Source organism: Osmerus mordax, chromosome 10, assembly GCF_038355195.1.
Source record: "Osmerus mordax isolate fOsmMor3 chromosome 10, fOsmMor3.pri, whole genome shotgun sequence".
NCBI lineage: Eukaryota > Metazoa > Chordata > Actinopteri > Osmeriformes > Osmeridae > Osmerus > Osmerus mordax.
This window is the reverse complement of record NC_090059.1, coordinates 2,833,082-2,860,085: the sequence shown is the minus strand read 5'-3', so window position 1 is coordinate 2,860,085 and position 27,004 is coordinate 2,833,082. Positions and strand designations below refer to the sequence as shown.

The window sequence follows — 27,004 nt, the reverse complement described above, 5'->3', positions numbered from 1 at the left end:
GGCTCTGAGCTGTTATGTCTCAAAACACACTTCACATCCCGTAGCCGTAGATGACACACCACACACACCTCCAACACTCAGCAGAGCTTTCCACCGTTCATAAAAGGTTCATGTAAAGAACTCAGGTGACGCATGGCTCTCTCGTCTCCCCACCTGTAGAACGTGATCTTCCCTGGTGCTGGGGACGATGGGATCCTGGAGTACAAGTCTGTCATCTACTACCAGGTGAAGCAGCCACGCTGGTTTGAAACCATCAAGGTGAGCCTCTCCAGGATCGCCTACCTCTGGTCTGCACACGCTCAAGGAAACCGTTTCCACACACATTTACCATACATGGAATGAAAGCCAAATCCTTTAAGTTAAAGTTCATTATTTATAGGTTTACTGGGCGAAGATGGATAGAATTTATATGCAAATAAAATCATTGAGTTCAGAAAATGTCCAAGGATGAATATTTCTCGGTAAAGGACATATTGCAGATTAGAAGTGTAATGAGAAGCAAAAAATGTGGATATTTCCAATTCATACGAGTGAAGGTCAGAAGGAGCGCGTCCCATTTCTCATGTCAGGACAGGAATTTTTGTCCTGGTTTTCAGGGCCCTGTTCCATCATGGTGTATGTATGTGGGTGATCAGGTGTGTGTTACCAAGCTATATGGTTTCATTGATGTGCCTCTCACCCCCTCCTGCACAAGGTTGCCATCCCTATAGAAGATGTGAACCGAAGTCACCTGCGATTCACCTTCCGACACCGGTCATCTCAGGACTGTGAGTACTGACTGAATAAATTAATTAACAAATTCAGCGTTCAAATCACCTTTTTAAATAATTTATACAGCGTCTCCAACAATGGTTGGGACAACAATTTATTTTTCTTCTTGATTTTCCTCTCAACAGCTTTAGATTAGTCATTCACCATTGGTTAAAGTGCACATTCTCAAGTTTTATAAGTGCTTTTTCATACATTTTGTTTTCAACATTTAGACTTACATCACCTTTTATACAAAGTCCTCCCATTTCAGGTTAAGGACTGCACAGCACAGTTTTTCCACAGCTAAATAATGCATGTTCTCGCAGTGAACCAGACAAGTTTTGTTTCAATAATTAGTCTCTCACACCGAGTGACCTCCCGTGTCCTTTAATTAAACTCCTCCACCCAGACTATGCGGCATCTTGTCTTCTGGTCTTGGGATGTCAGACAAGTCCACAATAATTCATTTGTTTATGTTGCGGCAGGCGTGAAGGCATCTTGAGGAGTTAAACTTTGTCTCTCAGTTTTAGTTGTGGTTTTAAATGTTTAAAAGCTCCCAGGCGCTGGAAGTCAACGTATTCAAAAAACCTCTCCACCTCGCCTCGAGCACAAACAAAACTGCACCTCCAGCCAAACTCCTCCTCCCTCCAAACTCCTCCTCCCTCTGTAGAGCCATAGCCCTCTTCTCTGCCTGGTGATGGCAGGACCATGGAGCCCTGAACTACGTCTTAATCCCCGTGGAGTGGCTCCTACATTTAGTCATTTACATTTAGTCATTTAGCAGACGCTCTTATCCAGAGCGACTTACAGTAAGTACAGGGACATACCCCCCGAGGCAAGTAGGGTGAAGTGCCTTGCCCAAGGACACAACGTCATTTGGCACGGCCGGGAATCGAACTGGCAACCTTCTGATTACTAGCCCGCTTCCCTAACCGCTCAGCCACCTGACTCCTCTGTCACGGTTCACCTTGCTCTGCCAGCTCTCCTCCTTATATCACTGGCTTCATCCTCAAGCCCATAACCAAGCTCCTATCACAGCCTAATGGCCCTCCAACATCCCTCTCCCTCCACATCACTCCCGGGGAGCCCTGAACAGGTCCCACTAGGAACAGTGTGCGATGACAGTCACACGTCAACTTATCTGACGGTTGTGGAAAACATCCTGAGGTGAACCGGGGATCCAGGTTGGCCACCCCGGCTACTAGACAGGCATCATTCATATTTTATTTCTTTCTCCAACTAGAAAGTTCCGTGCTGACTCTGCTCTTAAAACATGCTGGGTGTGCTTCGCTAGGGCTGAGAAGATGACGTCTAGACAGCATTGCCCTGGTTTTTACCAGGGAAATACTTAACCTTCAGATGTATGAGTGTGTTTCAGACAGGTGGCCCTGTCTGTGACTCAGGCTCTCTCCTCTTGCTTCCGCGTCATCCTCTCCCTCTTCCCCTGCTTCTCTTTCCACACCTCCCCCTCTACCTCAGCCTCTAGCTCTCGCTCTCCTCCTCCCCTTCTACCCCAACCTCTAGCTCTCTCTCTCCTCCTCCCCCTCTACCCCAGCCTCTCTTTCTCCCCTCCCAGGGTTCTTGCAGGTTTCAGTAAGTCAAATATAAGACCTTTTATAAAGCAATCACATTAGTAACCAAATTGAATATTTTTTGGGCAAAGTTTGCAGCGAGCCTCGTACCTGGAGCTGGGTACCGCTTGTAGCCAACAGCGGAAATCGCTGTGATCTAGCCATGCCTCGTTGAAAGTACACTTTACCATTTTTCACACGTAGCCGAACTTTAACAAACTCTGAGGAAGCGCAGACGTATTTCGCGGGCAGGTATTGCATTTATCACAGGATTTGTAGTTTTCACCGCGTACATACCAACACCAATATCCCCCAGAAAGAACTACAACACACCGAACCAACGTTCTGAGGGCAGCGTTCTGCTGGTTTCGTTTGTAGCAAAGACTCGCTTTGTAGGCTATGACTCAATACTTTTTGAGTATTGAGTCTGCGGCCAGCGTTTCTGGAAATGAACGAGGGTAAAACCTTTTTTAGACCTGACTAAATGAAATTTAAGACCTCGGATGAAAATATGTCAGTTTTTAAGATGTTTTAAGGCCTTAAATTTAAAGTTCTGAATTTGAGACTTTTTAAGACCCTGCGGGAACCCTGCCCTCCTCCCCCCTACCCTAGCCTCCTTCTCTCCCCCTCAGCTTGCCCTACCTCCGTTTACTGTGCTCCCAGCCACTGCTGAACTTTGCAGCGATGGGCGAGACAGTGACGACAGTGAAGACTTGGGCCCTGACAGGCTCCTGAAACCCAGCGTCCTGCTCTGGTCCTCAACCAGCAGACAGCTCTACAGCAGCTGACTCTGACTGCTACTGTCAGCCTCCATCACACTCATGCCTGTTTATTGCCAGAGAGACTGTCCCAGTCATGCTGGAGATGGTACATGTCCTGTCATGTTAGAGAGTGTGTGTGGGTGTAGGCGGGTGGGAGGTTGACATGCGCTGTAGTCTCGGAGAGCAACAACAAACATGAAAACGACAATCTTCGCCAGAGTTCAAAGTTCACACCAGGTCAGTGAGCATCTGTGTTGGGCAGGACAAAATGAATGCATTCCAATTCCCAAGGCTGTTCCTGTCTTCTCCAGTAGCTCTGGATTGTTGTTTACCTGCCCTGCACCCATACACACTCACACACACACTTACACACACACACGTTCACCCCCCCCCCCCATCATTCAGTGCCAGAACTGCGGGCAGGAAACCAATGAGAGGATTTATGCAGATCAAACGCGCCACTCGCTCCGATGAATCACATCCTGCTGCACCTAAATCCGAGCTTGTTTGATCCGCCGCCGTGATGAATGCGTTGTCTCGTCGCCCCACCGCATATGAACGTAACTCTCAGGACCTGTTTTCCTGCCCCCCCGCCCCCCGCAGTCTACCCCTGCTGCCCTCCAGAGCAGAGACTTCAAGAACACGTCCGGTGAGAGGCCGACTGGTGTTCTGTCGGTTTTTCTTACCTTGTATGATTGTTCTACCGGAGCAAAGAAGTGTAGCTATATCTATCAATCCATTCAACCACGTTGAAAAATCCTGGTAGGATGATTTTACAGTGCAAATACCTCCATAACATTGTCCTTCCAGTCTAATATAAAAGAGTGAACACGGTGAACTCCCACGGATCCATGCTCTCTCTCCCAGGGATTATGGGGCTGTTGTTTGGCTGTTTGTTACTGAGTAATCCTGGTTTAGTATGGTGAGGGTTAGGGTTAGGCTTGTCTGTCTGTAGACAGAACACACATTTTTCCCAGGACTTTTTATCCATTCTCATGCAAGAATACAAATCCACACATGTGAGCGAGGACATAGTAATGACCAGTGATGGCCGCCTTCTCCTCCTGACTCCCCCTCTCCTCCTCCCTCTCTACTTCCCACAGCAAAAGACAAATCAGAGAAAATATTTGCCTTGTCGTTTGTCAAGCTGATGAGGTACGACGGCACGACACTGAGAGACGGCGAGCACGATCTCATCGTGTACAAGGTACTCCCCCTGGGGCCCTGCACCCGCCTCCACACACACACACACATGAACGCACGCGCACGCATGAGCGCATACACAGGAACACACACATGCACACGCACACAAAGACACGCACACGCATAAACACACAGTATGAGCCGTTATACGTGCCAGCACAACTGCACACAGTTATTAGTGCTGCACATAGCTGACATGCCAGCGCAGCACAGCAACTCCTGCAAACACCTGCACGCCTAGACGCATGGCTTCTATAGGCTACATCAAGGATCGCTGGTCCGAAATTGGTTTTGTGCCATTAACGTATTTTTCGGACTATAAATCGCTCCGGAGTATAAGTCACATCAGTCAAAAAATGCGTCATGAAGAGGAAAAAACATGTATAAATTGCACTGGACTATAAGTCGCATTTATTTAGACATTTATTTCACAAAATCCAAGACCCAGAACAGACATTTAATCTGGAAAGGCAAGTTATTCAACTACACAATGGCACACAGAACAACAGGTTGAATAGGTGTCCGGTATGTTGACGTAACACATTAACAGTTATTTAGCTACACAATAGCAGAAAGAACATCCAGAACAACAAACGAGAACAACCAACGACTTCAACAGATTCAGTGATGTGGAATGAGATCGGGAGCTTGGTGAACTAGCTATTCAGCCTACCTGGGAGGCTGAATAGGCTAAATTAACATAACAAGCTAGTGAGTTCAACAAGCAAGTTACCGGTAAGCTAGTTCACCAAGCTCCCAATCTCATTCCACATCACTGAATGGAACTCGTTGGTTCATGTCAGTCAGTATGAATTAACATTTAAAACATTTAAATTATATATATTTCTATATAAAAGTCGCACCTGATTATAAGTCGCAGGACCAGCCAAACTATGTAAAAAAAAGTGTGACTTATAGTCCGGATAATACGGTACATGTTTCCAATTGCTAAAATGAACAGCCTTAAAGATCCCATGACATGATGTTTTTGGATGCTTTTATATAGGCCTTAGTGGTCGCCCAATACTGTATCTGAAGTTTCTTTCCCGAAATTCAGCCTTGGTGCAGAATTAGCCACTACGAGCAGTCCCACAATGAGCTTTCCTCAGGATGTGCTGTTTCTGTGTCTGTAGCTTTAAATGCTATGAGGAAGAAAGAGGCGGGGCTAACTCAAACCCCCACCCCTTGGCTTGTGGCAACGGCCCCGGTGGATGTAAGTGGTATTGGTTTCAGGTTAGGTACCCTGCTCATCCGGATGTTTTTATTTTATTAACTCCAGTCAATATATCCAAAACTATCTCCCTCAATATTTTAGTTCGCTTCTCAAACCTGGCTCATACTACTATCTTTTTCATAGAATAATTTGTGCTTATTTTGAAACCAATCCAAAATTGGTAAACGAGCACCCCATTTATTTGCCTACGTCAAGAAAAGTTGCCCGCAAATGTGCTGGCGGATACGAACAGGGCACGTGCACAAAAGGGAACATTATTGGCCGATCACTGATTTACCTGAGCTGAATGAGCACAAGGAGAAGGGGCTTGAGAATGTGCAATCTAAAGGCTGGCTACAGCCTTTGCTGTAGCCAGTTTTACAAATGGTTGTACACATACATGTTGTTTGTAGTTTATTTACGTTATTTTAAAGCAGATTTAACGATTTTGTAATGAATGGTATTATGTTCATGGCATGACAAACGTAATTATAGCCGAATATAATAAGTGATATTGTGGCATGTTAAGGCGTCATTATAGATTGTTGACATGTTCTTCTGAACCTTCATGTCTGATAACCACAATATTGTTATGGTTATGCAACGTTGTCAGTTAACCACACACAATGATGGCATTAACAATAACTGTAAGCTAGTAATAGTAAAGCAACATTCATCATCATTATAATAGTAACATATTTGTAGGCTTATTTAATTTAGCTAGCTTTGCCGAACGAGCTACAACAACGACTTAGCCAGATATTCAAGTTTACAGTTTCTTTAATCCGACACAATAATTAGTCGTATGTGGAATGTATGTCCATCTAGAATAGGCCTATATTTTTTAAAACGAAGTGAAAGGAATACTATACAGTACTAATAACTAGTGCTGTCAAACGATTAAAATATTTAATCGCGATTAATCGCATTAATGTCATAGTTAACTCGCGATTAATCGCAATTAATCGCACATTTTAACTATTCTAAATGTCGCTTGATTTCTTTTTCTGTTCTGTTCTGATCATTTTTTCTCATTTTAATGCTCTTATCAACATGGAAAAGTGGATCGGATTGCTTAGTCTTAGTGCAAATGTTTTTATATTTTTATTGAAAACATTGCAATCGCCTGGCTTTGACGAGGGGGCGGAGAATTCGCATCAGCTGTGTGCTTGGCCATCAAGTGTATATCAGACTGGACGTGCTGAGATGATAGCTCAGTTCACAACGACAAAACGCACAGATCACTTTGGTCCTGTCAATGGAACCATTTGGCAACTTTTTAAAAGTAAACTTTCCATTCAGAATCCATTGGCATCCATTTCAGCGTCTCGCGCTCGCCATCCAATCAGAACGTAACTTTAGCCTACTACTCTTTAGCCGGCTCGCAAGCCCAAACAAGTGTGTGCGGCGTGGCTGTTGTTTTGTTTCCGGTCTATCTAGATCTGGTGTGGTGTTGTAGTTTTTCTAACGTCAGTAGTTGTTGCAACAGCATGTGAAAAAAACGGCCAAATATAACGTTAATCTTACGATCCCTGCCGTTTTGATTAAATCTTCCAATTTGGAGTAACCTTCGAGCAAGCTCTTGCTCTGTTTGGCTCTGTTGCGGAAAACACGGGGCGCTCTTTTTGGCCATGGTGAGCAGCCATAGACTTATGTGAGCAGCCAATAGCAGTGTTGCTGATCAAGGTTTCTGCTATCGATACATACCCCCTTTTAGACCAACGCATAACTCAATCCAACTATACTAATCATAAACAACAAGGGTTTTGGAAGAACCGAATTAGCCAGATCATGATTAGCACGATGATGTCATCTTGGATGTGTCATTTGATCTTGGATGTAATAAGCAACGTACGGAGAACGGGCCCTAGGTGCGAAGGTGTGTGCCGGTGTTGCTCTGCTACACCTACACATTAGCCTGGGTGCCAGCCGAACTTAGCCCTGCCCACAAAACATTTTGGTCGGGAAGTTGGGTATGGGGTCACTCGGTTGGGGAAAAACTATGTCCGAACAAGAGCTGTTCGGACCAATCAAATTGTCAGGGCGGGCTTTATACGATGATGGACAGATGATCAACAGTAACATAATCAACCACGTCACCAAAGAGCGCTTGGGTTGAATTTGTTTTCAACCAACAACATACTACGTTGCTCTGATTGGTTGTAGGTCTATCCAATTGAGCGAAGAGGCATTTTTTCCGGGTTTTGGTTGAAACACGCCCCATACTCACAGCCCAACGGAGCGGTATCAGACTCATATTCTGACTAGAATTATGAGTATGACAACGTCAGGCTACCTACACATAGTATGCGAAGCACAAATAACACCTGCCTGTACGCATGCCTAGATATCTATCAAACGGTTAGACATAGTGCTCATGTGGTGTAGGTGTCGCACGAACACGCTGTACATGCGTCTTCTAAACATGTGTGCACATTGCCAGCGCCTGTGTGTCCATTGTAAGTGTATGTAAACTTCTCGTGTGCGTTCCGAGGTTTTATATCATCACGCAGGCGTATGCAGGCTGTAGTGGGGTTTGCTCGTTTAAAGATAGAAATACTTAATTTGTCATAAAGTCTCGGGGCACCACCCTAATATTGGTTTAGGACATTAGGGAATCCTATATTTAATATGTAATAATCAGTCTCATCTTTACGAATGAATTCGTTCTAAGTGTAGAGCCAATCGTAACATCAGTGAACACGCACGTCAAAATATCTTTACAATGAATTTATTCAAATAAGGTAAACAGATGTTATGAACAACTTAGATTATGGGTTTGATCTGAGAGATTGGTTTCAATGAACAGAATGAAATGGTCTAATTTAAAAAAAGACAGAAATTTTACAGTCAATGATTACATCCTTACAAATCATAAACAGAGCTCACGCCAATGCCATGTCGAGGAGGAAAGAGCGTTAGCCATAGTTACGTTTGATCAGGGGTTGATCAATGAGTTTGAGGACGGTTTGCGCCAAAGGTCCATTGGAAGAATCTGAAGTCGCAGCGTGGCTGCGCTGGGTCATGTGTCTGAGTCTGCGGGATCTCAGTGAAGTCGCAATTAGAATTGGGTTGTTGGTTCTTCTGTTGAAACGTCCAGATAGTGTCGCGATCACTATAAAGTTGAATCTCAGGAGAAGCTTGGCGACGTCCTTGGTACGCCAATCCTGATGGCGTTCATGCCATGGTCGCTTTCGCTGAAGTCTGAGATTGATGGTCATCTTAGGGCTTTATACAGTTCAGAGTTCGAGGGAGGACCTGTCTGGGGTCAGATGTTGATTGGGGGGAGCTGGGTTCTCAACTCCCCCCTCCTTCCTTCACACCTACTAAAGGTGTGATCTGATCTCTGGCTGGTTCATAAGATTGTTCAAATATCGTTCTGGACATCTTGGTACAGTTACAAAATATAGTTGAATGATGTTTTATTATGATAGCTTTGTGTAGATACCAAGAATGACTTGGTGATCTTTCAGGAAGGAGTTGTTACTAGAATAAAGATTTCAGTGAACACAACATTAAAACAAAGTAACAAACATGACACAAATATCCCTCTCATAATTCTCCACCTTGTACTCTTGTGGTAATGGTGAAGTCTCAAGAACTTTCCTCGAAAGTTCTGATCAAGGTATGTTCTTTGTTCAAATCGCCGCCGAAACGGATAGCAAATGGTTGCTGGAGACGTGTTGTCTCAAGCAGGCCCTTTGAAGCTTGCAAGCTAGCAGGAGGGCTGATTAGGTAGATTGGGGACATCCTCCCCCAGTTCTATGGTTCCTTTGCATTGGCGTTTTGTGGGTAATCAGCATACTGAGGGTGTCACGAGGGCTGATTAGGTTTGTCTGATGTGATTGAATCACTTTTCAGGTGTGGCAAGATGTTGGTTCCGTGTGGTCTTGCTGACCTCACTACAAGGCGCTAGTTAACCCTTCGCATATTAACACGTGGCATGGAACACTCCCCATGACACACATACACACACAAATACACACATATATACACACACCCACACACATATACACACACAAACCCCTTGTTGACCTGCTACTGACTGGAACAGTACCACACTCTTCTGAGGTAACCACAGTGGAAATGAGATGCCCCGTCCCCCAGGGTTATTAAGAGTCATCCCTCCTCCTATATACCCCCTGTGTCAGCCCCATCCCTCCTCCTATATACCCCCTATGTAAGCCCCATCCCTCCTCCTATATACCCCCTGTGTCAGCCCCATCCCTCCTCCTATATACCCCCTATGTAAGCCCCATCCCTCCTCCTATATACCCCCTATGTAAGCCCCATCCCTCCTCCTATATACCCCCTATGTAAGCCCCATCCCTCCTCCTATATACCCCCTATGTAAGCCCCATCCCTCCTCCTATATACCCCCTGTGTCAGCCCCATCCCTCCTCCTATATACCCCCTGTGTCAGCCCCATCCCTCCTCCTATATACCCCCTATGTAAGCCCCATCCCTCCTCCTATATACCCCCTGTGTCAGCCCCATCCCTCCTCCTATATACCCCCTATGTAAGCCCCATCTCTCCTCCTATATACCCCCTGTGTCAGCCCCATCCCTCCTCCTATATACCCCCTGTGTCAGCCCCATCCCTCCTCCAATATACCCCCTATGTAAGCCCCATCCCTCTTCCTTTATACCCCCTGTGTCAGCCGCATCCCTCCTCCTATATACCCCCTATGTAAGCCCCATCCCTCCTCCTATATACCCCCTATGTAAGCCCCATTCCTCCTCCTATATACCGCCTGTGTCAGCCCCATCCCTCCTCCTATATACCCCTGGCTACCCCTGTTATCCCTGGCTCAACCCCCACGTCGAAATCTAATTACTTTCCAATTAAGGCTCCCATATAACGACTCGTCCCCCGTCACCGCTCCTATTGATGTTAATTAAAAAAGTTGATGTGAGAAAACTTCCAATTATCAGTTTAGCTCTCACTGTCTCCATCCTGGTCTCTCTCACTCTCCTTCCCCCGGTCTTTCTCACTCCGTCTCCCGGTCTCTCTCACTCTCTCTCCCCTGGTCCTTCTCACTCGCTCTCCCAATCTCTCTCACCTGGTCCTTCTCACTCGCTCTCCCAATCTCTCTCCTCTGGTCTTTCTCACTCTCTCTCTCCCAGGTCTCTCTCACTCTCTCCCTGTCTCTCAATCTATCTCCCCTGTCTCTCTATCTCTCTCTCTCTCTCTCTCTCTCTCTCTCTCTCTCTCTCTCTCTCTCTCTCTCTCTCACTCTGTCTGGCGTTATCAGTCAGGGGGGTAGTTAAGGATTAGGAGACTGCCCCTATATCATGACGGAGGGCAGCCAATGAATAGTAGCCTCCCACGGCTAGACACCATGTTGACTCGACTGTGTGTGTCCCGACATCACCAGGCCGAGGCGAAAAAGCTGGAGGACTCGTCCCTGTACCTCAGCCTGCCGGCCACCAAGCTGGAGCTGGAGGAGAAGGGCCACCTGGCCACTGGCAAGAACACACAGGTGCTGGGGAACTGCACCATCAGCAAGGACTCTTTCCAGATCTCCACACTGGTCTGTTCCACCAAGCTCACCCAGAACGGTAGATATCAACCTAATCGCCTTCACATCCTTGCACTCTCTCTCCTTTTTTTCTTTCTGTTTTCTGTTGATCTGTTTCTTTCTCTCTCTCTCCCAATCTCCCATCCCCCTCCTCCCCAACCCTCCCCAATAGTTATTGTTTTACTCCCCCACTATCGACCCCCCCCTCCCCATCCTTAAGGACATGTTGTGAATGTGTAGTGGATTGTTTCTATTCAAAGTGCCGCAAAGATTATTTGAAACAGTCGAGTGAATACAGAGAAGAACAAGAAAGCCCGCTTGGGGTGTCGGCCATTGTAGTGAATCGATATTGTGTAAGTACAGCACATTATAGTCTGGTCACATACAGAGCTGTATGCAGCACTAGAACTCTCTGAATTCAAGCAAAGACAAAGCTGTCTTCCCTTAAACACACACACACAACCACACCACCTCAAGACTTATCACAGAAGTTTCTCTTGACTTCTTACCTCTTTACTTTGTTCTGGCCAGGTGCAGAAAGCTTTCCAAATGACCAACCACAAAGGCATTTTTTTGTTTTTACTTTCAATCTGCTGTTACGTTATGAAGCTTCAAGCTTTTTTGTTTCCCTACAACCTCCCTCCACCCCTGCCCCCCCCCACCCGCACCACCTCCAGCCGTAAATAACCCAGGTGATACTGCAGAGCGCTGAAGGCCTGTGGTATATTAAATCAGCTCTTCCCATGCGCACTGTCCTCTTATTAGAAAAGGCAGAGGGTTCACATTTCACCCCCGCGCCACAGTGTCCATCTGCACCCCATCGATTATACATCCCAAGCAGGCGCACACAAGCACGCTCACTCACACACACGCTCACACACACACACACACTCACTCACATATCCAGTCATTTGCACATGCACATGCACACACACACACACTCATCACTATAGGTGCGTGATGTAAGATATGGCAACAGCCTCTCCCTAAGGAGGGAGCGTAGAGCCTGAGGAGGAAGGGAAATGCCAGCTTCCTACATAACTCCCAATTGATTTATAGGCCCTTAACTGCCAGTGATTGGGCTAATATGACGGTTTTATAGCCCTACGGTACACAGCAACAATTTAGTCAGGCCTTTAATGTAGACTGTGAGACTCTGATTGTCTCTGTGAAAAAAGGAGTTTGCTTGCGTGTTTGTTATTCCACCTCTCGTCTCAATAAGGGACACATAGAGGTGTTTTCAAAAGGCCCGGTAACGAGGTCGCTCAGGATTCCAGATCTGGGGTTGTTAGATATCTCCGCCGGAGGAGGAGGTTTGTATTCTGACAAGGCTATTCTGAATAAGCCCAGGTGGGGGTTATTCACACGCCTTGGGGTACACACACAGCTAGGGGTAAACATACACACCTAGCAGTGCATACACCTAGAGATACACACACACCTAATGGTACACACCCCTAACATTACACATACACACCCAAGGGGTATACACACACACACCCAAGGGGTATACACACACACCTAATGGTACACACACCTAGGGGTATACACACACATTATGGTTCTTCCCTTTGGCACTTTTTTTTTTTTTTCACAATGTATGCTTCATGTTTTGGCTGCTCGCAATGTTGGGGCTATCTCGTTGTTATGATCAGTGACCTATGCACTTTTGTAAAGCTCTCTCGTGGAAGTCGCTTTGGATAAAAGCATCTGCTAAATGCATAAATGTAAATGTAATGATACACACACCTAGGAGTACACACACACACCTAACACACTGGTACCGTACCACGGTACTGGCATTTTAGGAAAGGTACAATACTGGCTTTAAGAAAAAAATGCCTACTGCGTAATACTTTTAATGCGTTTAAACAAGCAGTTGAACCTCAGCGATAAAAGCTGAAGGCTACTGTGTCTTCAAGAAAAGTGCACATGCGTGTGACATCACACGGACCTGCGTGTGACATCACACGGACCTGCGTGTGACATCACACGGACCTGCGTGTGACATCACACGGACCTGCGTGTGACATCACACGGACCTGCGTGTGACATCACACGGACCTGCGTGTGACATCACACGGACCTGCGTGTGACATCACACGGACCTGCGTGTGACATCACACGGACCTGCGTGTGACATCACACGGACCTGCGTGTGACATCACACGGACCTGCGTGTGATGTCACGCCCGTACCCTGCTACATGCGGCCAGTGTTGGGAGAATTCAGATCCCCTGTTCCCCCTTCCGCGCCAGTGTGTGAAACCATGAGGTATTCTCCTGAAAAGGAGAAATACATCTAGGTTGAGATGTATATGATTTGTCACGCAACACCGTGTATTTCTCACATTTCTCACGCTAAAAAGTAGCCTACTGTAATTTACAGTAATGTATCCTGACAACCGACAATGCCTAGTTCTTCAGGAGCATTCTCTTGTTTGGACGGTCGTTTATATTTTAGTTTATTGTCATTAATCTTATCGTTTTTAACAACCTCACGTTCTGTTTCAGGCACAAATAAACTATGGCCTACTGCACTGCAAGTAGCCGGCTAGTCTGTTATTATTTTAGGCTACTCATCTCAGTTACGCACTAGGATTTACTCCTGAGAAGTGCACCTCGAAAAATAGTTCATTATTTTACAGTTACAAATGTAATCTTTACAGCAGTCTCTAACATAAAGCACAGGAGGAACAGGGGTTCAGGGGTCTACCACCCGGGGAACCATTTTATTTATGCCTACATTTTTCTATACACATTGTAAAAGATTAAAATGTAAAATAAAAGACTAAACCATTGACAAATTATTTTTTCTATTAAATCATGCCTCCTGTGCGTCATGGATGAGCCAGAGTCATGCTCACAGAGACAATTGCATTTTCCCATGCCAATCTTAGTTGCACACCTATATTTCATCTGTGGTAAATAATCTGTGCTGCGTGCAATATTAACCATATACAGAGGGTGACATTCATTTCCGGAGTGGTTTTTTCATTCGTTTGACACCCTCAAGTTTAACAGAAGTTATTAAGTGGTGGTGGATTAAACAGTTAATAGCATTTCCCATTTGGGTGTTGGCATTTGGATGTGATTCATCCACATCTATGATAAAACTTTTATTAGCGGAGGCAATTATGTTTTTTGAATAGTCAACGTCATAGACGTATGACAGTAACTTTAGTGAAAATTTTATTTTGTAATGTTTGGTGAGTTTCGGCACTTTTCATTTAGAATTCGCCACGTTAGAGAACCAGACAGACTTTGCGGACGGCCCGCACATTCTCACGTCAAGTTCATTTTTATACATCACACCGTGAGCGTGAAAACCAGCGTACGCAAGCTTTTCGTCCGTACTCAACGTTTATACATGAGGCCCCTGATCTTTACCTGCTGCTTCAGGCAGCTCTTCTTTGAGGCGCCAGTGGTCTGTCCAAGGATCAGGCAGTCTTGTCACTGCTGAGTCTGATTAAACAGGAGAAGGCAGATGTCTCCCCTCCCCCCCTTCAGATCACAGGGAGATACTTGGATTTATTTTAATAAAGGCCAGCCCCTCCTCCCCCTGCCCTCCTGCCTCCCCCCTCGTCTCCCACAGCACCCGAGTCAGGATCTGGCTTCATTAAAACCTGGCGACAGACTCTTTAACACGTCTGCCCAGAATTACCTCTCTCTCTCTCCTCCCCTCTCTCTCCCTCTCTTTCGCTCTCTCTCTTTCGCTCGCTCTCTCTCTCTCTCTCTCTCTCTCTCTGTCTCTCTCGCTCACACACACACACAGATGATTTGGCTTGTTTATTTGCATGAACACACATTGAACTCATCCCACCTCCACCTGGCGTATTTACTTCCCCTCCAGTGGGTCCTTCACACCTGTTTTCCTCAGCACAAGGAAACTAGGATGACACTTACATGCTGTTTCCCATGGGCATCCAGGTTCACACACACACACACAAGACAGAGTCCCCAAATTCTCCACTCAGAGACAAAACACTATATTAAATCAGATTAAATTGAGCAGTTTGGACTGTCACTGAGGGCCGGTGGGCTGAAGGTGTGGTGCCCATCTTAGTCAGAGTGTTTTCGGTGTGATGCCTAGTCAATTGTACCATAGTCTATTATAGCATAGCCAGCATCGCCTAGCCTTGCCTAGTGAAGCCTAGCTCTTTAAGTTTAACTACACCACGAGGCTTGTGCTGTAGTAGTCCATTAAATGGTGTTCAGTTCAGAACTTTTTTTATGCAAAAGGGACTTCTTATTTTTATCTTATTAAAAAGGGTTGTTGAAATCAATTTTTGTGTCAATTCCAAAGTGTCCAAATCTTGTCTTTATCCACCTTCTCCCACATCCCTGTATCAGCCTCTTTCTGCTCCAAAGGCTCCTCCCTCCGTCTCAGACCAGTGTTTCCGCAGCCGCAAGCCGTTAGTCCCAAGCACCCTACTGTACCACACCACCACAATGGAACAGACATGAGTCATATATCCCTCTCTCCCTCTCTCTTTCTCTCTCTTTCTCTGCATTTCTGCATCCCTGCCCCCCCAGTGATACCCCGGTGCCGCCTAATGATTCATCCTCTTTATGTTTCATCTGTCTCCCCTCGTCCCCGAGCCACAGGTGTCAGAGCCCCCCCCCCCCCCCCCCCCCCTCTGATAAGGCCCGCAACGGATTCTGATAGGCCGGGGACCCTAGAGGATACTCCATCACGCCGTGGCCCTGTTTGATGGGCTCTGTGCTCTCATATGGGGGGCCGGAGGACCCTGAGCTGGGCATGGTGGGAGGTGCTCAGGGGGCTCGGTGGGTGGGGGCGGGGGGTTGAGAGGGGGTGACCGTGGGGGTTGGGGGTGGTGGTGAGAGGGGGGGTTTCGTGGCGGCAGAATGTATTTTCCACAGAGCTGAACTCGCCCTCCCATCTTAGTTTGAATTTTAAATAATTCTGCATGTTGGCTTTCCCCCCTGTCTCCAGACACGTTTGTGAAACAGACTTCTAGTTGACCCCAATGATGTGCACACATGTGCTGAAGGTGTTTTAATAAACTGATAATAATCTGAGATGTCACTCAGATTGGAGCTCTGCAGTCTGACCGTCTCTCAAACACGCCCGACTTTACTGCCCAACTCCCAAACAGGAATTACACTGTCCTTCTCCTCCTTATACCTGAATCATTTTCCTTGATTAAATTAAGAGTATCGGTAACACTTTATAATAAGTCAACGTTTTTTGGCATTTACAAAGTGTTAACTAATAGTTAGTTAATCCTTTATAAAACATTTTGAAACATTAACAATACATTATTAAATAGTTAATAAGCTTATTATTAAACGCTATGTTGATCATTAATAAACACTGTTAAAAAATTATGTATTTTATTCATAATACAATTCATAAGGTGTTTGATAACTGCATTATCATACTTTATAGACAGCTTGTTAATATAGTTGCAAACCAGTAGTTTAAAAGGTGTTAATGGTACATGAGCTGGTATAGAAAGCATTAGCAAATGGTGAACAAAACATTTACATTACCTTTATAAAGCATGAGTAAATAACTAACAACATATTTACTTATGTCTAAATTATGTATGCCAAGTCGAATACAGGATGTACACTATGCTTTGCAGATATCTTAACAACTATTTTATAAAGACTTACTAATGATGCAACTTGTGATTAGTAATGCAAGTTATAAAGCATTTACTAACTGTTAGTTAAGGCTGTTGCGTGACCTAATCTAAAGTGTGAACTATTTATGCCTTATTAAGCATTTATAGAAAGACTATAGGCCTATTAGTTGTGTTTTGTTTTTTTTTTAGAAGAAGAAATAGCTGTTAATTTATTTACCTGGGTAATAAAATAGTATTTTATTTCCATTAAGAAGCGATACAGTAGAATTGGTATAAAAGTTGGTTACCCAAAGCTGTATTTTATTTTCAAAAAATGTTTGTAATAAACTGCAAATGTTTAGCTACTCCTCGACAGGTCTGCAAACGCCTTTGAAAGCAGAGATTTGTTAAAACGTTTGTTAACCGAGACCGTAGGTCGAGGGTTACAAACAAACAAATCGTTTTAACAAATTGAGGCGACAAAGCGTTTGCTGACCTGTCGAAGAGTAAACATTTGGTTTCTTATATACTACAACAATACGTGGGAAGATCCCAAATCAAACACGGCGAATCTGGAGCAGACGCCATCTTGTCAGAGCAATCAGTGGCACTTGTACTGGTGACGTCACTACATCTCCAAGGCAACATATCAACAACTCTTTTGAGAACGTCTTCTGAACCAATAAGAACAGCATATTGGTTCAATTGCAACAACAGTACGAGCGTTCTGATTGGCTAATGGGTAGTCATGCCAGCCGCGTATTACGTCTTTATATTCTATGCGCGTTTTGACCTGCGGTCTGATACGTATTCTTATTGCCCTCCGCTGATGTCATCTTCAAAATGAGCGAGGTCGAGGAGTTTTACTATCCAGATGACAATGAAGACATCAACAGCGACGAGGAAATTCTTAACTTTCTAAAAGAGCAGAAAAGTGTGAACACAGAGAGATAAACGACAAGCGCTAGGCAGATTGCTAGGTTTGGTTGCTCAGATTTCAGATTGGTTGCTAGGTACTGTAGGTGCTAACACCTGAAACACACCGTGTGAAGACTTGAGTAGAGCTGAACAAAACGACATGTTTTAAATGAAAAGAGCTAAAAATGCCATATAATAAACAACTTACTAACCTCGACCGTTCGGTCATGCCGGGAAATATCAAACTGAGGTTATAAGTATCGACCGCTGTCACTCTCGGCTAGTAGAGCTAAGTACTGTAGTTAGTAAGACACATGCCTGTCATTACTTCAATAAAATAGTAATTTTGTGTATCACATTGTGTTGTGTCTGTTTCCTTTTGAGAAACGTATGTTCAGCCTTTGTGAATGTGAGGTTCGAGAATGGACAAGAATACCTTAATAAATAACTTATAAATGTTTAATAAGGCATAGATAGTTCACACTTTAGATTAGGTCACGCAAAAGCCTTAACTAACAGTTAGTAAATGCTTTATAACTTGCATTACTAATCACAAGTTGCATCATTAGTAAGTGTTTATAAAATAGTTGTTATACCTTTGTGAATGTGAGGTTTGAGAATGGACAAGAACACCTTAATAAATAACACAAAAGCCTTAACTAACAGTTAGTAAATGCTTTGTAACTTGCATTACTAATCACAAGTTGCATCATTAGTAAGTGTTTATAAAATAGTTGTTAAGACATCTGCTAAGTATTAGTGTACATCATGTATTCGACTTGGCGTACATTAATTAAAGACATAATTAAATATGTTGTTAGTTATTTACTCATGCTTTGTAAAGGTAATGTAAATGGTTTGTTCACCATTTGCTAATGCTTTCTATACCAGCGCATGTACCATTAACAGATTATAAACTACTGGTTTGCAACTATATTAACAAGCTGTCTATAAAGTATGGTAATGCAGTTATCAAACACCTTATGAATTGTATTATGAATCAAATCCATAATGTTTAACAGTGTTTATTAATGATTAACATAACATTTAATAATAAGCTTATTAACTATTTAATAATGTATTGTTAATGTTTCAAAATGTTTTATAAAGGATTAACTAACTATTAGTTAACACTTTGTAAATGCCAAAAAGCGTTGACTTATTATAAAGTGTTACCAGAGTATCTAATAAAACACTTTTATGCACATTGATTTGACGTGGAGTACTATTTTGGTAAATCTGGAAGCTGATTTATATGTTAAACCGTATGTGATGCGAATGATGATCTTAAAAGCTATTCATGCTGGACTGTTGTTAATGGAACATTCTCTTCTCCTCTCATCTTCTCAGGAAAGGGTTAGGATCAGTGAATTGAGTTGAGTGAATTGTGCTGGAGGGAACTGGCATGTCATTGTTAAGTATATTCACGATCTCTCATCCATTCTGCCCCCTCCCCTTCTCTCTCTCCTACCTCCTTCCTTCACCCTTTCTGCCCCCTCCCCTTCTCTCTCTCCTCCCTCCTTCCTTCACCCTTTCTGCACCCCTCCTCTCTCCTCCCTTCTCTCATCCTCCCCTCCTCCCCCTCCTCTGTAGTGGACCTGCTGGGCTTGCTGAAGTGGCGCTCCAACACCAGCCTGCTGCAGCAGAACCTGTGTCAGCTGATGAAGGTGGAGGGGGGCGAGGTTGTCAAGGTGAGCCCGCAGTGTACACCTTCCAGCTCAGAGCAGTACCTCTCTGGGTAGGGGGATGGAGGGGCTAGGGGGTGGAGGCGCTGTAATCTGGGTTATTATTTTCCCGTCTGTCTGCGTTAGCGTTTTTGCAACGTAGCGCCCAGCCAGAGAGGCCCAGCTAATGACGGCTTTGCTAACAGCCGCTAGCAGCTGCTTCCACAGACATCCTAATCAGCGACCCTCCACGTTCATCCCGACGCCAGACAACTCCTTCCTTTTTGGCAGCGGCTCCCGAAATTCATTTAATTCCCCGCTCATCGTCGCAGGAACGGGGGCTTGTTCCACGGCTGGCGTCAACAGCCCGGAAATGGAAATGGGGCGGGCTGTGTGCAATGTCGCAATGCGAGCCCCCGTCTCCAAATTATAGGCCTGCCTGTTAAGTGGCCAGCGGGAGGTAGTTAAATAAATCACAGTCTGGAGACGGGTTGGAAAAATACTGAAGACTCTCTCTCTCTCTCTTTCTTATCTCCCTTTCTCCCTCTCTCCTCTCTCTTTCCCGCTCTCTCGCTCCATCTCACTCACTTCTCTCTCTCACTCTCCTCCCACCCCCTCTCTCCCTATCTCTCTCTCTCTCCCTCTCTGACCTTCGATCGCCCAGATGGACTCATCCACAGCTGGGCTCTCTTCATTAAACCATAGGGGGATGATTACCGCTAACAGCAGGGCAGCTCAGGCTGTTAGTCCCCAAAGACAGTACGCAGACGTACAGAGGTCTGCTCTCAGGTGCTGCGCTCACCACCACTGTGGCATTTCGGGATCATAATAAGTGTTGACTGGTGAGTGTGCACGGTGACAGGATCATAATAAACAGATGTGTTCTCACTCGCCCCTCAGAAATGTCTCTGACTCTTTTTGTTGGAATGTTTTTCCTCGAAGGCGCGGCGGGTTTCTCAAAATTGAAAGTTGCCTGAGGTCATATCGACGACATGTTTTGGCAGCCACTCTGAGAGAGTTGTGTTGGTATGTCTGTGTGTGGGGTGGAGGTGTTCAGGTTCTAACTCGAACCCCACCCTGTGATTGATGACTCGTTCACAGTCCTACAGGAGTGGAGTCTTGCGTCTCTTCATAATTTTGAAATTCAACACTGCCTCTCATCAACATGAGTTGTCATAGCGGAGATATCAATGGTCATTGACATTTTTGTGCTTGACATCCCCGTCTCTTATTGTGATTCCTATACATGAGTCTCTTGAGGCGATTTAAGTTGAAATGTATGTAAAAGTATTTGTTGTCGAAGTGCCTTTGGGCCATGTGTTACTGCGTGTGTCATTTGTCACCAGCTGTGCTTCCTGAGTGTCCTTTATCCATCCTAACAAGGGCTTTCTCCTGCTCTCAAGTGACTATGCTAGTTACAGACTGCTCCATGTAATCTGAAGTGGCAGAGAATGGAACTGGGCAATTTCTATTTTCCCAAATGAGGTTGTCATTCCAAAACTGTTCTATTTAGTTTAGTTTTGTCTCTGACACCAGCTGCATGCGCAGCATGTCACGGCTCTGTTTACCCAAAAGTTTCCCCGGAAGAGAACATCCACTGATGTCACTGACTGACACATGCCCACGACGACTTGATCTGTCTCAGTGTCTCATGTGTGTTTGTGTGTCTTGTTGTTCTAGTTTCTACAAGACACCCTGGATGCCCTCTTCAACATCATGATGGAGAATTCTGACAGCGACACCTTCGACACCCTGGTGTTTGATGCCTTGGTAAGAGCCCCGCTTAAACAGTCTGACTCACTGTGTGCACTATGCAGGGTTACCTGTATTTTCACTTGTTTACACTTTCATGTATTTATAGCAGATGCTTTACATTTAGTCATTTAGCAGACGCTCTTATCCAGAGTGACTTACAGTAAGTACAGGGACATTCCCCCGAGGCAAGTAGGATGAAGTGCCTTGTCCAGGGACACAATGTAAATTTACACTGCAAGAATCGAACCGGCAACCTTCTGATTGGTAGCCAGATTCCCTTAAAAAAAAAAAAAGTTTCATGTATTAAAGTGCAGATCATAGATAATCACAACCTTATAAATCTTCCATTTCAAATACTTCTGAATGCGTACAGAGTGTGTTCGCTACTTTTGTGTGTAGGAGAGATCTATGACTTAAACCCTCTAGTCACATTATGTCTGATGCTGGAGCTGCCTGGCCTCCGGCGTGCCTGGTTAGGAAACTATGCCAAGAATATGCCTCATTACCTGGAAAGAATGTTGACTGTGTGCCAAAGGCAAAACCTGAACTTAGAAATGTAACCTGTCTTAACTGGGACCCCTACCTGAAGTTGCCCAAAATGCATTTCACCGAATGTACTTATTTCTGCTTTTCTACAACTGTTTATTGCTTGTTGTCCCTTTAGTAGGTATATTGGTTACATTCAGTTCACTTTAGTTATCCCAAATGAATTAATTAGACTGTCTGCTGTCTATTATACTTTACTCAGTCAGTGAGTATAAGGTGGAAATTATTAGGTAAGAATTAATTAGTAAGTATTATTAGGGAGTCAGGTGGCTGAGCGGTTAGATAATCGGGCTAGTAATCAGAAGGTCGCTGGTTCGATTCCCGGCCGTGCAAAATGACGTTGTGTCCTTGGGCAAGGCACTTCACCTTACTTGCCTCGGGGGAATGTCCCTGTACTTACTGGAAGTCGCTCTGGATAAGAGCGTCTGCTAAATGACTAAATGTATTATAGATATATTCCAGGTATAACATCAGAAATAATTCCCACACTCCCCTGCAGTGGAGTAGGCCCAAATAGTCTTCAAGATGGCTGAAACTCACTTAGTTACAATCTTAAATTAAAGGATAGATTAGTCCGCCGTTTTTCAAGGTCCATTAAGTTTATCTGTTATTAAATCACCATCCCTGTGTGTCTTGGTCGTCATCAAAGGGACTCCATTTCTGATGGACCCTCTTCCTCTTTTGATCCCCGTACCTTTCATGATACAGTCTTCATTTGCCGCTGCTCTATGGTGTGCTAGAATTATCTGGAAAGAATAGAAAAGGAAATTACTTTGGATTACTCACAATCTAAATTCCTGCCCCGTTTTTTTCATTTTTTCACTTTCACTTTTTTCTTTTTGTGCGTTCAGGAATAAAAGGTCTGTGTTTGCGGCTGTTCATTGGGTTATGTTTGAATGTCTCTATTTTCATGTTGACAGGTGTTCATAATTGGGCTCATAGCCGACAGAAAGTTCCAGCATTTCAACCCCGTCCTTGAAACCTACATCCGCAAGCATTTCAGCGCTACCCTGGCCTACACGTGAGTTAAAGAGAAGGATAATAAGCACTCAAAGATAAGGAGCAGAAAAGGCTTACAGTGATGTGGCAGGGTCTGCTAGGAGAGGAGGAATCACTGAGGGATAATCCTGGCTAACCACACTTTTTACATCATATGTCTGTGTCCTCAAGCCTGTTTCATTTCACGAACCACCAAGCTATTTGATGTTTTGCTTCATTTTACATTTATATTTAGTCATTTAGCAGACGCTCTTATCCAGAGCGAATTACAGTAAGTACAGGGACATTCCCCCGAGGCAAGTAGGGTGAAGTGCCTTGCCCAAGGACACAACGTCAGTTGGCATGACCGGGAATCGAACTGGCAACCTTCGGATTACGAGCCCAATTCCCTAACCGCTCAGGCACCTGATTTTGGTGGCAGCTAAACTGTGTTAACGGATGACAGCAGCTTGGATTATTGTATCCCTATCGCAGGCGTGGAACCTTCTAGATGTAGACTAACACTGTCTATGTGCACAATCCTCTTGATGTAGGAAACTGACCAAGGTTCTGAAGAACTATGTGGAGAATGCAGACAAGCTGACAGACCAGCTCCTGAGGGCCATGAGGTCTCTGGAGTACATCTTCAAGTTCATTGTCCGCTCCAGGGTTCTGTTCAACCAGTAAGTCCATACCCTCACACAGCTCCAGAATCAGAACGTAACTCACAGCTGCGGTAAAACTTCCCCCGACAACCCACTTTCTTGTCAATTGCTAAACCGTTAAACATCATGTCATTATTTCCAGATTATAAAAAAAAAAAAAAGAAAAATACATATATATACATCTTTGTATGTATATGTGTTTTACAACAGTTGCAGTCTACTGTACAATGTTATAGTTTGCAAGGCATTATTGTTTGGCAGATCTAGGTGGTAAGCTAAAGGTCATGCAGTGTGCCAACTCAGGGGACATTTGTAATTGGCAGAGGAGGGTGTTAAATGGATGATAATGTTGTAAAGATGGCGGACGGGCACTAACGGGGGAAGATATATGACCCCCACTCTAATTGAGTGTGTGGAATTTGATTGGCTTTTCTCCCTCGACTGAAGGACAAATTGTCCTCTAACTCCCAAACCAGGCCAGTCACCCTGGCCTGGTTTGGGACTGGCCTGCTCCCCCCCTCCCACACACTCATCTGAAACTCAATGCTGGGGTCTGTGTAGTGACCTTGTATGACCCCAGGGCAGGGGTGTCAACAACAAAAAAAATCAGCAAGGGCCACACTGGGAAATTAGAATCACATCAAGAACAATTGCCTATATATTTTCACATGTCCCATATAGCCCTCTCACATGCAATTTTGTCCACAACATGCCCAAAAACCTCTAGCAAGACTGACAATTGCAATTGCTTGTCATTTGTTGGTGCATACGCCTACAATGACGCTAACTTTTTACATAGTTTTTCTGAAAATCTGCCTCTGGCCTCCTGGAACCTCCATGATTTGGCATTTTCCTCAGCTATGATGATACGCATTTACAGCTCCATCACTTTGAAATTTGGCTCGAATAAACATTTTGTTGTAGCTACATACCTCTCTCCAGTTCAGCAACTTTCTGAAGCCTCTGTGTTCCCTTTCCACCTCTCAGCATCTCTTCTGGTTTGTGGTTTCAAAAATGATGATGCAAATTATAGCCTATTATATGAAAATTGAGATCATCTCATGACAAAGCGCACAGGCTTCTCTAGACACTTGTTAAAGTAGTACTCAGTTTCCCACCTCTCTTTAAATTGTCTGCCTTCAAAGTCTGCTTTTCTTTCATGTGTTTTTTAGCTGGCTTCCAGGTGCACTGGAGGTGTGCCTGTCTGTTTGATTTGTTGTCGCTGTGCAGACCACAGCTAGGCTAACTACAACTTGGCGGCCCAAAATGTGTTAAGAACCTAAATTGATATGCCGGCCAAATAAACATGTGCAAGGGCATGGATTTGGCCTGAGGGCCTATGTGCCCTAGGGTTTCTGTTAGTGGCGTTCAGAAGGAGAGAGCGATGCTACAAATTGCATAATTTACTGTATCCTGTTGGTGAGCGACTCCAGACACAGAATCAGAATCAGAATTCGGTTTATTCGCCTTGTATGTTATACAAACACGGAATTTACTGTGGCAGGGAGGTGCAAAACACTAAACATATACAGATCTTAAATTAAGTAAAAGTACAAAAGTTTAACTATTTCTAAGAACTAAACAATCTAAGAATACAACAATGTAAATATAAAATAAAATATATATAAAAATAAGAATAATGAGCAGCGTGAATGGTCAACATAGTGCAGTCGGATACTGAGATAAAGTGGCTTATGCATACTGAATTGCCATTAGATGGACTTATAGTTAAATAAGTGAATGAATGTCAATGGGAGTCCCTGGCCTTGTTGAAGAGGCCAGTAGCAGATGGAAAGAAACTGTTCTTATGGCGTGAAGTTTTGGTCCTGATGGACCGCAGCCTTCTGCCAGAGGGGAGTAGCTGGAACAGGGAGTGACCAGGGTCGGCCACAATCTTCCTCGCACGTCTCAGGGTCCTCGAGGTGTGCAGGTCCTCGAGGGTAGGCAGATTGCAGCCGATCACCTTCTCAGCAGTGCGGATGACACGCTGCAGTCTGCTCTTGTCCTTGGCAGTGGCAGCAGCGTACCAGACGGTGATGGAAGATGTGAGGATGGACTCAATGATGGCTGTGTAGAAGTGCACCATCATTGTCTTTGGCAGGTTGAATTTCTTCAGCTGCCGTAGGAAGTACATCCTCTGTTGTGCTTTTTTGGTGAGGGAGCTAATGTTCAGTTCCCACTTGAGGTCCTGGGAGAGGATGGTGCCCAGGAAGCGGAAGGACTCCACAGTGTTGACTGGGGAGTCGCACAGGGTGATGGGGGTGAGTGGGGCTGTATTCTTCCTGAAGTCCACAACCATCTCCACTGTCTTAAGAGCATTGAGCTCCAAGTTGTTCTGGCTACACCAGGTCACCAGGTGGTCAGCTTCCCACCTATAGTCAGACCCATCCCCGTCAGAGATGAGCCCAATGAGGGTGGTGTCGTCCGCAAACTTCAGAAGTTTGACGGACGGATGACTGGAGGTGCAGCTGTTGGTGTACAGGGAGAAGAGCAGAGGGGAAAGGACGCAGCCCTGAGGAGATCCGGTGCTGATGGACCGGGAGTTAGAGACTTGTGTTCCCAGCTTAACGCACTGCTTCCTGTCAGACAGGAAGTCTGTGATCCACCTGCAGGTGGAGTCGGGCACGTTCAGCTGGGAGAGCTTGTCCTGAAGCAGGGCAGGGATGATGGTGTTGAAGGCAGAGCTGAAGTCCACAAACAGGATCCTGGCATAGGATGCTGGGGAGTCCAGGTGCTGTAGGGTGAAGTGGAGGGCCATGTTAACGGCGTCATCCACAGATCTGTTGGCTCTGTAGGCAAACTGCAGTGGGTCCAGGAAAGGGTCTGTGATGGTTTTGAGGTGTGCCAGCACAAGGCGCTCAAAAGACTTCATTACCACAGAGGTCAGGGCGACGGGTCTGTAGTCATTGAGTCCTGTTGGCCTTGGCTCTTTGGGCACAGGGATGATGGTGGAGGACTTGAGACAGGCTGGCACATGGCATGTCTCCAGGGAGGTGTTAAAGATGTAGGTGAACACCGGAGACAGCTGGTCAGCGCAGTGCTTGAGGGTGGCAGGAGAGACAGAGTCCGGCCCAGCTGCTTTGCGGGGGTTCTGCCTCTTGAAAAGTCTGTTAACTTCACCCTCCTGAATGGAGAGAGTTGTCACTGTAGAGGGGGTGAGGGAGGAGGCCTCGTGGGTGGGAAGGGGTAGATCAGGACAGTCCAATTGTCTTTCAAATCTACAGTAGAACTCATTCAGGTCGTTGGCCAGGCGGGAGTCGTTAGTGGAGTGGGGGGCTCTGGGCTTGTTGTTGGTGATCTGCCTGAGCCCTCTCCAGACAGAAGCAGAGTCGTTAGCAGAGAACTGACGCTTCAGTCTCTCTGAGTACAGTCGTTTAGCCTCTCTCACCGCCTTGCTAAACCTGTTCTTCGACTCCTTGAATCTGTCTCTATCCCCACTCCGAAATGCAGTGTTTTATTGACAGCAGAACAGGCCTCCGTTTAGGAAACATTGAAATATAATGTCTGGTCCTTTCGAAATAATTCAAAGAACATGGTAGAAATGAGCTAGCTTGGTCCTAACCAGACCCTAGTACATTTCATTTGTACAGAGGGTCTGGCATCGCACCATTGACAAGCGTTAACTTCCTTGAAGGCGGGTACTCTGTTGAAGTTTAAAACTATTGGATCTGCCCAGAGCCACTCTGATCTGCCATAACCAATCGCTAGCATTCGCCTTAGCCAACTCCTTCAGCACAACTGTAACGGAGCTAGCTGCCGTAGCTGGAAAATCAAACTTTTCCCGAACCCCGTGGGGAGGAGGGCCACAACATCATGGCCACCAACAAAACTTAGCAAAGATTGTTCTTGCTCCGGCTTTAACTTT

General features: G+C 45.1%; 1 protein-coding gene across 1 annotated transcript in view; it reads left to right on the top strand.

Moving 5' to 3' along the window:
* dock1 (dedicator of cytokinesis 1) overlaps positions 1-27,004 on the top strand; it is a 208,916-nt gene that overhangs the window by 50,432 nt on the left and 131,480 nt on the right. The window contains exons 15-22 of the mRNA XM_067244751.1: positions 160-258; positions 695-767; positions 4,186-4,289; positions 10,877-11,060; positions 19,125-19,222; positions 20,876-20,965; positions 22,417-22,517; positions 23,029-23,157. Coding sequence (XP_067100852.1) covers positions 160-258; positions 695-767; positions 4,186-4,289; positions 10,877-11,060; positions 19,125-19,222; positions 20,876-20,965; positions 22,417-22,517; positions 23,029-23,157 — 878 coding nt within the window. The remainder of the gene's footprint in view (positions 1-159; positions 259-694; positions 768-4,185; positions 4,290-10,876; positions 11,061-19,124; positions 19,223-20,875; positions 20,966-22,416; positions 22,518-23,028; positions 23,158-27,004) is intronic.